Below are 14,358 nucleotides of genomic sequence, written 5' to 3' on the forward strand. Positions count from 1 at the left end.
AATTCTTTTATTTCTTCCTTAGTGTTAGGCGACTAATGTTACTGTAAAAGTTAGTATACACAGATATTTATCTAATCGTAAATTTGTGTTAACTAATTAACATTCTTACTCAATGCACATTAAATGTATATATGAAGAATGTTTTCCTCCAAATGTGAACTCAGTTTCGAACTTTGAACCTTTAAAAATATTCGCACTCTATAAACTATATTTTTCTGCTCATATTTGGCTATTTACAAAAGTCGTATTAATGGTAAGCTTAACTTGGCTGAATCTCTGCAAAAAAAATCTCCCAAAATAATTATTTCTAAATATAAATAAATAATGAAAGCGTTTGGCATTTAAGAAAGAATCGGAGCCAACCTTAAACAGATATTTTTAGAAAATTGGAGAAAATTAACCAAATCCTTCAGGTTATGTTAGGTAAGACCTTTGGTATTAACCTCTGATGCGATGATAGGATAAAAGAAAATTACAGGTATGAGCTACCAGGTTCTTTTCTTCCTGGTATCGAAAGGTTTGTTATCTTTCTCTAGGACTTCAAGAAGTCAGCATCCCTTAGTTATTAAACGATTTTTTAAGATTTAATGATCAATAGTTTGGAACTTTTGGTTTTTGACGTGAATACGTCTTTAAATGTGCTATCATATGGAGGCAATCCAAAAAACCTAATGATAACAAAATCGGGGGATACAGTTTGGCATTATAGTTTCGAATCTATCGTCTACATCCAAAATTAAATTAGACCACTGGATAGCTAAAGGATCAAAGAAGTCATTACAATAAGCGAGGAAGGTGACGCATCTTTGTCACAATATTCCAAAAACATCGCTAAAATTATACCCGATTACGAGCCTGATCTTACTACACCAATTATGATAGTTGGATACTTTAATGTTGATGTCTCACAAAACCGCTCATTGCCCGACTTCATGCTCAGCGAGTTCAATTTGTCTTATATTGAAACTTCTCCAACAACGTTAGGTAATACCTATATTGATTTAACGTTTACCAGAAATCTCAATGTATCTTGTATGCCATTTGTGTCGTACTTTTCGTATAACAGACCTATAATTAATAAAGTTATATTGTAACACAGTAATTATGTGTTTCCTTGATTTCATCCTAAATACATAAATAAAAATATTTTATATAAAAAATATAACTCGTTACGTAAACATATTCACGTACAATACACGGCCGTGTGCATGACACAGCCACAGGTTTTTTTTTTACTACAATCAATCTATTGCATTACTTCCCCCAGTACATGTGTAAGAGCAGGACAACACTTTACGATACGTAGGGAAACCCTAAACCCATCATCCTACCAAATTTCATCAAAATTACTGTATTTTTGCTTGAAAATGGCCTGTATAAGGGTCTATGGCATCTAATTAATTGTAAACAATATTAATGACAATTTTCGTGCAGTTTTTGAAGATCAACTTTTGTACAACTGTCCTACCGGATAGTTTTGATAGTTTTAATTAAAGTTTATCTCATGCTAAAAGCAATTTTTAGTTAGTTTTTTTTTAAAAAAAATAGTTTTCAGCAGGATAACTTATTCCTGTATTTACCTTTTTTTTTATATACATCAAAGCAGTAGTTATTAATAGCATGTTTGACCATTTTAAACAAAGTAACTTTAAATAAATAAACTAAAATACAATAGAAAAGTTAAAACTCGCCGTTAATTATTGTATACTTAGAAACATATAATCTTTTACTCGGATCTAAGCTTAAAAAAATAATCAGAGTACAGGTGGAATAAATTAAAATATAAAAATTGAATTCTCCCGAGTTGTACGTGTCTTTAAAACTAGACTCACGTGTCCCAGATTGTCCGATAGTGGAGAGACTGCTGTTAGGCAGTCCAGCTTACATTTTAAAAAGGCGACAATCCCACTCTCAAAACACAATTAGATAGTCTCCTCGTAACTACAAGAAGCACTGTCCAGATCGCTATGGCTTTGTTCTTTCTGTATTTTTAAACAAAAAGATAAATAAGAATTTCTCCTAACCGGGCCATGCATGGGTTTTATTTATTCATATTTTTAAATGAGTTAGGAATATTGTAAAAATAAAACTAACAAATTAATATTTCTAGTTGTTGCTTAAATTTCTATTTTAAGATTTATCTTCTTGGGCTTTACTTAGACCGAAGACTTTCTTGGAACCCCCACACTAGACTTAAAAGAACAGAACTAAACAGACGCTATCGACTACTTAAAAGACGATAGATCAAAACTTTCTCTGGACAACAAAAGACTAATTTATACTTCTATTTTGAAACCCACCTGGGCGTATGGAATAGAGCTGTGGGGTTCAACCAAAGGTACAAATCTCCAAAGGATTCAATCTCTTCAATACTTCTAACTATCGTACACCTCCATTTTATGTCTCCAACCTGACTATACACACTGACCTTAACATTCATTTTGTCACACAAGTAGCTAAAACACGATACAGAGAACTCTATTTCAGCATGCAATCTCATATAAATCCTCTAGCTAAAAATCTTTCTTCTAGAACTCTTCCTGATAGCCCGACAAGACGCCTTAAAAGACAGTGGCCTCGTGATCTTCTCTCAAATGAAGAGAGTGACTAACAGCCTAATGTTTTGGGTGTGTTACCACTGGGTAACTTCTCCACTCGTTACCTTATCATTTATTGCTCTATTGTATCATTGTTACTTATAGCGCTAACGCGCTGATTGTAGCACAAATAAACGCAAAAAAAAGAAGATTTATCTTCCTCCTAAAAAAAAAAAGTCCCTGAGATACATTTAGCTCGGCCAAAAGTATAAAAACACACACACCTACCTTTTGTATTCCATTTGAGTTGCCGAAATATGGAACAAAATTCCATTTTTGTGTATCTCAGAAATATAAAATTTAAAATTTCGAAACAGTGCCACTATAGGGCCAGGTAATTAGACGCTAGCCTAGCGGTTAGAGGCGAGCGTAAGGTTGAGGCAAAGCAAAGAGTGGTATTGGGTTCGATTTCCGGATTAAGATCTGAATTTTATTCTATGAAAAATTTATAGTTAAGTACGTTTGCCTCTGTCTTGAGACTAAATGTCGACGCTGAATGTAATTACTAAATCTCGCCAGAAAAATTTGGCATTACTTTACTTTATTAAAAGAAGGAAAAATAAGCCGCCAGAGAACGGTGATTCTTTAAAGAATGTGAAGCCATGAGAAACAAGTCGGCGAGTTAAATCGGGCGTCAGTTATCTAACATTCCTATGAATACGCAGAAGATTATCTTATTATTGTTCATAAGTTAAGGAAACACCGAAATTCTGGTCCATAGATGTGATTAACAAGCGGCTACTACACAGTGAACACGAATTAAGTATGTACTGCAGTGGGCGGAAATAACCAAAATATACAGGTTCAAGAACGGCAACTACCTCTGGTGGTAGTATCTCGAAGCAATAATATTGTTATGTTTGGAAACAATAGTTATTTATTTAACAAGTGCGGAAAGTAGTACTTTTCCTCACGCGAGGCAGGGTTTGCACGCACGAGCGAACGAAGCGAGGCGAGTGCAAGTGCAAATTGCCGAGTATGAGGAAAATACTTTACACTCGAGTTAAATATTATATTTTTTCTGCAACCATTAGGGTTATTAACTAAAAAAAAACTAAACAGGAATCACTAGAATCCATTTTAAAATTCTATAAGGTAACACTATAACCTTTTTAACTGTTATAATTAAAAATATCTAATTATTTATTAAAATATTATTTTTATTTCTATATTCCTTTTAATTTTTATTTTATTTTTTTAATATTCGTTTTTTATATACTTAGCTACGTTAAATAAGCTTTTACAGAAAATATTTAATAACAAAACTTCTTATATCAAGGAAGCACAATAAAGTTTTTTCACTCACTAGTGAGGAAAGTGACACTAATGGGAATTTTTCCCCACTAGTGAGGTAAAGTTGGGCATTAGCTGATTTTAATTGAGTAATGAGAACATTCCTACATGGTTGCAGAAAAAAGTCTTTGCATTTGAATAAGGTGTTCAATCAAGGGGAAGAGTGCTCAGAACGAGGCTCACATTTCTGTTGCTGGAAATACAGAAAACTTGTTCCTCTTATTTTCAAAAAAAACTGATTTACTAGGAAGGAAATGAATACACAATTTATTTGATCATAATCACTTGAAGACACCAGGTAGCAAATTACATGTTAAACTACAGTTATTTCACAAAAAAAGGAAAGTTATTTAATCGCAGTATTTTAGGTTATATATAAAAGAGGAATAAAAAGGCAAGTGGGCCTTATATTGAACAGAATAGAACCTTTTTGATATTTAAAAGCGAGGCAATAATTAAGTTTGGAATAAAATATTTCAACTTGTTGTGGTAGCTAATGATGATGTGCTTGTTCATTTCTCTCTCAGTAGAATCATTTCCCATTAGTTATATGATCCCTTTGATTAAATTTGATTTAAAAAAAAAATGGCGAAAAAAGAAACAGTTTTAATTAATTCAAAACAAATGTAATAAAAACCGCTACAACTAAGTGAATCAATTTCATTAATGAATTAATAAAGTTCTAAAACAACCGAGTATCGTTTTGTATACAGGATGTTTGTAGGCAGAAAAGTTGGTTTTGTTCTTCTTTTTATTTAAAAAAAAAAAAATCTGGAAAGTGAATATTTTCTGTTCATTTATTTGAAATATTTCTCATATTTTTCTTTATTAAGAATTTATCAGTTATCAACTAAAAATATGAATTGTTTATATAATATAGAATATTTATAACAGTTTGCAGCAAAACTGTTACTTATTACAAATAAGAATTCTTTTTAAAATGAATTTGTGAAGTACCAGTTCTCATGAAATTCAGTAAATGATATAAACATAATTGATTTCAGTGAAGGAAATATAAAAACAAATCCCGTTAATGGCATTTTCCAAGTATTTTTATGGTGATATCAATTCGAGATGGTCTTTGAATGCTTCCTTCCCCTCTGTTCAGTTTCATAACAACCTTCTCTAATATTAATATAGCAATTTCAGTACGATGAACACTCTCACAAGTACCCAACAACTTTCAAGAACCTTAAAAGAGAACAAATGCTTTCAGACATCCTCTTTTATCGTCATATTATTGTAAACAATTGCTTTCTTTTTTCTCTTGTCTTCTGAGAATACATTTTTTTCCCTTGCTGAGTTAAATCTAATTATTTATTGCTATCCGTATCATTTTAATGTATTGTCGATTATAAGCGTTCTATTACTAAATGTATGGTTCACAAGCTCTGTATGGAATATGGAAATACCTAAGTTAAGTTCATAGTGGACAATAACGGGTAAGTGATTTTTTAACAACCGTAGTGTGCTCCGTAATTGTGATTACTCAAAATGTCATACTGTATACTCGATATGACTGAAATACGTGAATGACAAATTATCTTAGCATTGCGGACCAAACCTGTTGTTTTAAACATTTTCGTTTGTTGTTCTTATTACTTTCTGAGTTCTTCATTTTAAGCTATGGGAACCTCATGAATTCTAAGGAGAAACACAGGCAAAAACAAAACAAAAGAACACTTTTGGAAAACATTACGAGTTAATCCAGATTAATTGAGATTTATTAGTTTCAGAATGGATTTAAAAGCGCTTAAACAAATATAATCAATTCAAAGTGGAGTGGATCATTTGTTTTATGTATATACAGGGTGTCCCAAGCTATATGGATAACGACTTTTTCTCGGAAACTAAGGTAGCTAGAAAAAAACTAAAATATACGTGTTCCCTTAGTTTTTTGTTAGGAATCCAAATTTACTTTGTATTTTTTTTTTCGGTGCTTCCAGAAGCGAGATACAGGCACCAACTTCATTTTTTCAAATGGGAAGGTGCGGTTTTTATTTCAGAAATTGATTTCTCTATTTTTTTAAACAAACTTTTACTCGAAAGGTTTTTTTCTGTGAGCGATATTTTAGAAGTTATGAATGAAAACATGATTCTTATAAGAAATTTCAAAATGATAATATTATAACGGTTTTTTGATTGAATAAGAAGAAAAGTACTATTTTATTATAAATTTTACTCCTCATTAATATTACAGATCATGCTCGAACTGGCCTCCACCATTAGAGATACATAGACATGCTCTTTCCTGCCAATTGCCCTTACTGCCAAAGAAATAGATTCGAATTTAACCAAGTTACAGGCATCTATTATTCTTTGCTTTAGTTCATCTACAGATGCAATCCTGGCTTGATTCTGATGCACCTAGATTTAGAAATGCTTTTAGATAAGCAGAAATAAGGAAAGAAAGAAAAAAGTTATGAATAATCACCTTGTTTTTCAGGTATCCTCAAAGGAAATAGTCCATAGGTGTCAAGTCCGGTGAACGAGGTGGCCATTGAATTGCCCCCCCCCCGTGTCGATATAACACGCCCATCAAATTGCCGATCGAGATATCTCTTTACATGCCTGATGGTGTTATATCGACACGGGGGGTGATTCAGTGGCCATACTCGAAAAACAAGGTGATTATTCATAACTTTTTCTTTCTTTCCTTATTTCTGCTTATCTGAAAGCTTTACTAAATCTAGGTGCATCAGAATCAAGCCAGGATTGCATCTGTAGATGAACTAAAGCAAAGAATAATAGATGCCTGTAACTTGGTTAAATTCGAATCTATTTCTTTGGCAGTAAGGGCAATTGGCAGGAAAGAGCATGTCTATGTATCTCTAATGGTGGAGACCATTTCGGGCATGATCTGTAATATTAATGAGGAGTAAAATTTATAATAAAATAGTACTTTTCTTCTTATTCAATCAAAAAACCGTTATAATATTATCATTTTGACATTTCTTATAAGAATCATGTTTTCATTCATAACTTCTAAAATATCGCTCACAGAAAAAAACCGTTCAAGTAAATTTTTCTTTTAAAAAAATAGAGGAATCTATTTCTGAAATAAAAACCGCACCTTTCCATTTGAAAAAATGAAGTTGGTGCCTATATCTCGCATCTGGAAGCACCGAAAAAAAAAATATAAAGTAAATTTGGATTCCTAACAAAAAACTAAGGGAACACGTATTTTTTAGTTTTTTTCTAGCTACCTTAGTTTCCGAGAAAAAGTCGTTATCCATATAGCTTGGGACACCCTGTATTTTATAGCTTGCAAAGATAACCTTAAAATTTAAGATTTACAAAGCGATAGATTTCTTTTCTTTTGCTACAAAACATCTTTGAAAAAACATTATTTATTAAAGGGGACCAATTTGTATTGAATATGAATACAAGAATGTGAATATGAAGTACCTAAAATATACATGTATGAGAGAACTTAATTTTAAGTTCGCGGAGTTATATCTTAGTTTAAATTGCTAAACGACTCTATTTCCTCACCACTCACCACCAACTTGGCAACTTCTAAGTCAGGACTTGGGACAACTTTAAAGAAGAGAATTTCATTCATAAAACAAAACCAATTACACAGTGCCTTAGACAATAGTTTTGCCAGGAGATATCCCGGTGAGTAGTTTTGTAGTAAATTTTGGCTGGTGCCACGTTAGTTAACATCATTTCTATAGTAACTTTTTGGAATTTAATCTTTATTTTGAGGCGGGAGTGCCAAGGAGTTGGGCTCCTAAGTATCCTATCTTATCTCTACAAATCTTATTAATAATTATTCTTTAATTATTTTTCTATTTCTTTCTGAAATTTAAGGCAAGGATTTTTTTTTTTCTTCTGAAAAGTAAGACCAAAATATGATTTAGTAGAGAATTATGAAATACCAATTCACAAAATGATTCTGAAACACACATTTTTTAGTCAGTAGAAAAATGATTTTGTTTCCAGTGTTGACTTAAATGTTACATTCAATTATTGCAGTATTAAACGGTAAAAATTACGAATCCTTGCTACTAAGCTAATCCACAAATGATATTAGCTTACATTGTGTTCTTTTTCTCTTGGAAAGGTTATACAGTTTTTGGTCTCTTTCAGTTCGTTCCATGAACAGATGTTACGATTGATTAAATGTTATGTTGGAACTAATGAAATTTCGTGTACCAGAAGACTTTATCACCGTTTGGATGAAAATGTTCACTTGCTTTACCTTAATGAATTTGTACTGTTGATGACTGATATTTGCAACAGTATCATTATTATTTAAAATTGTATGCTAGTTATTTGTTCAAAAATAAAATTACAGATTTTGTGATAAAGTTACTACTCTCAAGATGTTAGTTACATTAAAAGAGATTGGATGAAGGAATTCTCTTTGGCAGAAATGTTTAATTACTTAACTAAAGCTTTCTCTATTCATTGGTTTTAGACCTTTAACCTTAAGCTGTAAGGTATAGTACTGGAAATTATGCTAAATCTTAATCCTTTTTCGATTCATTGTAGCTTCTTCTGATTAAAAACTCTATTTTAATTACTGTTTACAAAAATCGATATGTTTACAACGTAAAACAATGAGTACTCATTGATTATTAATAACCTGCTTTATTCATTCATTAAAAGTAATATAATACTAATTGGTTGTTTAAAGTTAAGGAAAGTTTATCATGTTATGAAAACTTTTAAAGCACAAATAATGTGTATTATCAGAGCGATAGATAAGAAAGTTTCATGAACTAATGAAGTGAGTGCAATTAGAAATCAACAGGTATGAATAATTTCTATAATAGACTCAAAGTGCGCAAAGAAAGGATGGGAAACAATTTTGCTTAAAAAGAGTTTTGGATTAATTGATCAACAGCTGTCGACAAAAATAAAGTGTATTTCGCCTTAGATGATTGCTTCAAAGTAAGAGTACTAGAAGGGTGACAATACCAGGAAATATAGAACTATGTATTCCTGGACATGCTTCCTTCGAATTTAAAAGAAATTTAAAGTTTCCTGGAATCAGAATTTCTGCAATTTTTACCATATTTCTGGAAAGGCCAGTCGTGAGAACATTAATGTAGTTTCCAATGTCTCTGAGCGTAATAGTTGGAAACAGGATATGGTAACTCCATTCCTAAATTTCCTATTTACAGGAATTAAAATTCAACTACTAGAATATGGAGAAGGAAATTCAAATCATCATTCAAGTATCTTAAAAAAGAAAACGTATTCTCTAATTACATTTGGGTCTAGAATAATTTAGATCATTTAATCAATTTTAAGATCAGACAGTTGTAATTGAATTATATCACACTTCAAGTAACAAAATAATATAATATATACTAGAATTAAATGCTTTGTGACAATAATGATAATTACATATTTGAAATGTCATTTATTTGGTACGTTGATTAAGGCTACTGGATGCAAATAAGATTTACATTTTAGTCCTTTGTTGCACCTAAATCTAAACAACACAGCTAAAAAGACAGTCGTATTAACACATCCAAAGGATGCCGCTTTGTAAGATGACATATTGTCCGCTGAGTCTGGGGCTTCTATACTCTCCACTGTTCAGACGAGAATGTTACTACCAGCCAGACGTGACTGCCATGGCAATGGTCTTTTACATGGCCTTCAATTCCTCTACATGTATACATCTAGTATAACTTCTAAATTAGAAGTTCTCAGATTTAGGATTTCTAGCGAAATAAACATTAATAATGTAAATGTAATTTAAGATGAAATCCAATTTATTTTTAGCGAATCAAGGAGAAGCAATTATTTGATGGCCGGAAGTAGCTAAGATCCCATTAGTGGTGCTTTTATTTTGTGCTAGGAATTTCCAGTCTCAGTTGCCTGATACTTTTTGGGCCGTTATGGATTGTCTTTTGGGCACGAACTAGGCAATCCGCTAGATTGGGTCTATTGATGAAGATCTGGCGGCTATTCTAGTGACACTTCTGTCATCTATGACCCAGGAGATTTTGAGTTTAAAGGGAGGTAACAACACTTTAAAGTAAATTGAAATGTGATAGATTAAAAAAAAAAAACATTTTGAGCTATAAGGACTTAAAGAAAATGTATAGTATAATACTTCCTCATGAACAATTGCAATACCCGTAATTAAAGAAAAGATCGGACTCTATTGAGCCGAATTCAAACCTTTCCCAGCCCTGATTTAGTCTGTATCTGCATATTAGACTTAATCGTTTAGACTTTTTTTTATTTATCCTTTTATTGAAATTTACACTTGTACCTACAGGGCACAATAAGTAAATGAGATAAATGTATGTATACAGTAACGTGGCAGACGTGAATGACAGTCATCCAGTGATGGCCGCCATTAGTCACCAAGTTGGTCACGGGGTCAACGGCGCCTCAGCCGTCTTCGAGGATTGAAGGGTAGCGTAGTTGAATACAAGTTTGCAGCTAAAGGGTTGGGATGAAATGAGAGTTTTTGATGAAAATTTTTATATCGGATTTTGGCAAGTTCGAAGGTGAGTGGAATTTGGAGATCTGTATGTATTGTGCGGTTGCTAACATTAGAATGGAGCGTCTACTATGCGGCGGAGTATTTTGGATTGGAGTATTTTTGCAGTCTATTGATGTTAAATTTTTTAGCTGTTCCGTAAATTTCGAGTCCGTAAGTCCATATTGGTGTGAGAAGAACTGTATAGAGTCATCGTTTGTTCTGTAGTGAGAGTTTTAAGCGTTTGTCGTGTAGTGAGGCTAGAAGTCAAGACTTGAGCTATTAAAAGAAATGCTTAAGTGTTAATTGTACACGTAGAGTCAGTAGCTCTCCCTAACGCCTTAGGGGTCTATTTTATTGCTGACATCACTGGTTGTTCAAGAAATCAAGTCTCTGTATGCACGCTGCCGCAGAGGCAAATATCTTACGTACGAGTATGTACATTTCTCCTCTTTAACTCGTTGTACTAGCTGTACAGTTGTAAAATTCTGAAATAGTATGCAAGAAGAAACGAATGTGAGTATCTAAAATGCATTGAGGAGACGCTAAGCCAAATATTGCATGCATCTACCTTTCTCTGCAGGCCCTATCTGGATTGTGAGAGAGCCTTTGGAATGTCAGTTAAAGTTTGTTTGTATTATAAGGCCAGGATCGCCAAAGAAATGGCTATAGCCCATTTCCTTTTATCTAATTATTCTGTTATTTTTCCATCTCTGTTCTTGTTAATTGTTCCATTTAATTCATTTCATCTTGTTATCTGCTCATTTAAATATAAAACCAGAAAATTAACTCAGTGGCTGTTCTACCAAAGCTCTAAAACGCCAGTGGTGTATTTTCTACCTTATATTTTTAATAAGCTTTAATAACTTAATATAATATTATATTAATATTTCTGTTTCTTCTTTACTTCTTAATCTTCCGTCTTTTTGTAAATGTAATTTTTTTATGTAATAACATAACAAAAGGTTATAATATGCGATTTTCTTCTTTTTGGTTAGTCAAAGAATAAGTCGACTTATTTAGCTGCAAGTTTTAGTGTATTGTAGATAGTGGCGATTGAATATGTTAAAACAAAGTGAGGTTTCATGTTGGTATCAACAGCACAAGGCACATGCCTTAGATAATAAATCTTACAAGATTTACGCCACATACGAAATTAAATTAGTATTTTTTTTTTTGTTTTTTGTAATTTATTTGTTATTCACAATCTACAATAGAATAAAAGTATTTAACTTATTTAAAAAATATGTATTGTATAATTTTATACTTATTATTTTAGTGTATGTGAATAAACAAATTTCTTAGTTCTTGAAGATGTGACTAAAAATAACTGGTCTTTCTGATAGTATAATACAGTACAGATAGTATAGTATAATACAAGCGTCTGCGATTTCCAAATTTGCTTTAATTGGAATAATTTATCAGAATATAAGCGCATGATACATCACTTACCGTAGCTGGTAAAATTTAATTTTGTAAATATTTTGTTACTACTTAAATTGTAGAAAATTAAATTAGGGATATTCAAAATGTTGCTAGTTATTAGTTCAGAAATCAGAAAAAATAAATACATCTTTTGAAGATAACGATTTCTTTGGTGTTCATCAACTTAAGTGCATTCGTGGCTAAATACTGATTGCACTACTTAGGCCTACGAGAGGTCGTTGCGTTGAACCTCTAAATAGGAAATAGGGCCCATTCTATGTTCTTTCTTATTACGCTCCATGTTCTATTTATACTTTTTATATTATTAATTTCACTAATATAATTTGTCTTTGGTTTAAGAGAATTAAAAAAAAAAATCAGCTTCTTATTAGTTGCAAGCAGTTTCGCAAAGAAGTTTCTGTCGTATTTCCGACGAGAAAACCATCGACTAAATTCTAGTTCTATAGAACTTTATTCGAAATTGGTTAAAAAAAGCATTTTTATTATTGTTTTTATGATTAATTCGTCTATTTTATTAGAAAATCTTATTTCAATTAGCTGAAGACAATTTACAAAAATCTTCTAATTATTGTATAAACATATATATTGTTTCTAATGCTCGCGTTGTTCAAAACATTTACCCTCAGGTGTACATCTAGTTCCTCCAATTTTCTGAGTTTCCTGTTCAACTAACTATCTCAAAATACTCTTTCAAATACTAAATTCCCAATCGATCCTACCACAGTGAAATCCTATGGGAATGCAAGTTATATCCTTCCCTTACATGCGGGAGACAAGCCAGGTCCCCAGGTCGTAAACAAACCCTGATCCTAGATACACCTTTCTTGTACTCTATAGACGTCCTGCCGGGAGTTATCACTGCCAACCCTCTGTTCTCTATATATTTTCTTTATTCCAGATACTAGAAGATGGCGTACTATTTCTTGTTACTGCCACCAGCTGACTTCTTGCTGAACACTTTTACATTGTTACCTTATTTACTATTTTTTTCTTTTGGTCTAAATAAAAAAAAAAAAAAAACAAATGGAAGAGGAAGAGGAAGAAAGAGAACAAAAATAATTTCTGATCTAAAAGCGGTAGATAAACATAAATCAAACTGGTTTCTCTTCAGTAACAGCCCGTTATTATTCCATCATCTTTCCTGGATAGCAGCAATGTCAACCCTGAAAGAGTCAAGTTGATTAAGGGGAGCTCTAGTTCGACAAAACATGCCACGATCCTAGTCGAATATCCTTTAGACGCGCGTTAGGCCGTTTCCATGGTATCAGCCCGGCTTCCCTATCTGTGGGATTCGTGGTAAGTGGTGTTCTATGAGGCTGGGTTACTAGCCCTGCGCTCAACCTCCTACCTGGAGATCATTAGATATCTAGAGTTTCCCTCACCTAGGCCCGCCAGCTTCACCGCGCCTCACAGAGCATGGCCTACCTGTGGTTATATTTTGGAGTTTTCCTTCTCCTAGACAGATAGCCTTCACCACAGCTGGGAAGATCTTTCTTCCCAGGATGCAGTTTAACGTCTTGCCCAGGACGAAATAAGTTCTCCTGTAGTAATTAAAATCATTCATTGGTAAAAATGATTATATTAGAAATTTAATGAATTTAATACAGTAAGGGATTGCCCCCAAATATTAGATTACAGATGACATTATGTGCTTCTCGCAGGGAAACTGCTATTATTGTAAAATCTTAGACGAAAAGAAACATATGTATCGCTCGGCTACCGTAGTGCCTATCTTTCAATAATTCATCCAGTAAAAAGTAATGTATTATATACAATAAATTAATTTTCTCGAACATAATTTTTTTAAAATAAGACAAAACGAAATTTGTATAAACACACTATTTCAAATTACGTAAGAACTATTTCTATTTATTAAACAACCATATTTTACCTTAAATATGTGATTTAAAATTGAAATATGGTTTTTTAATTTCATCAATTTATTTTAAATACTTTTATTTGAAATTACATTAGAAAATGTAATTAAAGTTTCTGTTTATATACTAAATAATATTCAATTCTAACTTGATAATGCTCCTGTTATTAACTTACCCTAATTAGTGAACAATACTAATAGTTATCAACTACTATAATTAGTAGTTTGCATTGGCAGCAATCAGAGATTTGGTGTTTCGTTGATAAATGCTATCACTACTGATCTTGTAATTAACCCGATAGACCACCTTAATTGGTATTATACTGCCTTAGTATTGAATCAAATCAGATGACCTGCTGAACTGTAGAAGTCGCGGAATTGTCTGTGACCAAACGTTCCAGAAATACATTCAATAGCCAATACTGGTGATGAATCAAATCATTCTAGTAAATGTAATTTTTATTGTTATCTTAATTCAATCGATTCATTCTTTGTTTCCAGATGCTTCCTGGCAATACCAACACTTACACCGTAGTGGAACAGAAAGTTGATCCTATATTAATTGCCAGCAAGGTTAGATTCATACCTTATTCTGTACACCTGAGGACGGTGTGTATGCGAGTGGACGTTCTAGGATGTTCTTGGCAAGGTTAGTTCTTTTATATTACTCGTATTTCTACTACTCTTATAAT

At 32.4% G+C, this 14,358-nt stretch overlaps 1 protein-coding gene across 11 annotated transcripts in view; it reads left to right on the forward strand.

Moving 5' to 3' along the window:
* Ddr (discoidin domain-containing receptor 2) overlaps positions 1-14,358 on the forward strand; it is a 671,237-nt gene that overhangs the window by 514,404 nt on the left and 142,475 nt on the right. For all 11 annotated transcript variants that reach the window (XM_074119472.1, XM_074119475.1, XM_074119477.1 and 8 more), the window contains one exon: positions 14,168-14,315. In XM_074119472.1, the coding sequence (XP_073975573.1) occupies positions 14,168-14,315 (148 nt within the window). The remainder of the gene's footprint in view (positions 1-14,167; positions 14,316-14,358) is intronic.

The sequence above is a fragment of the Rhodnius prolixus genome, unplaced genomic scaffold (genome assembly GCF_049639745.1).
Source record: "Rhodnius prolixus isolate KJV_2025 unplaced genomic scaffold, Rpr scaffold_2, whole genome shotgun sequence".
Lineage (NCBI taxonomy): Eukaryota > Metazoa > Arthropoda > Insecta > Hemiptera > Reduviidae > Rhodnius > Rhodnius prolixus.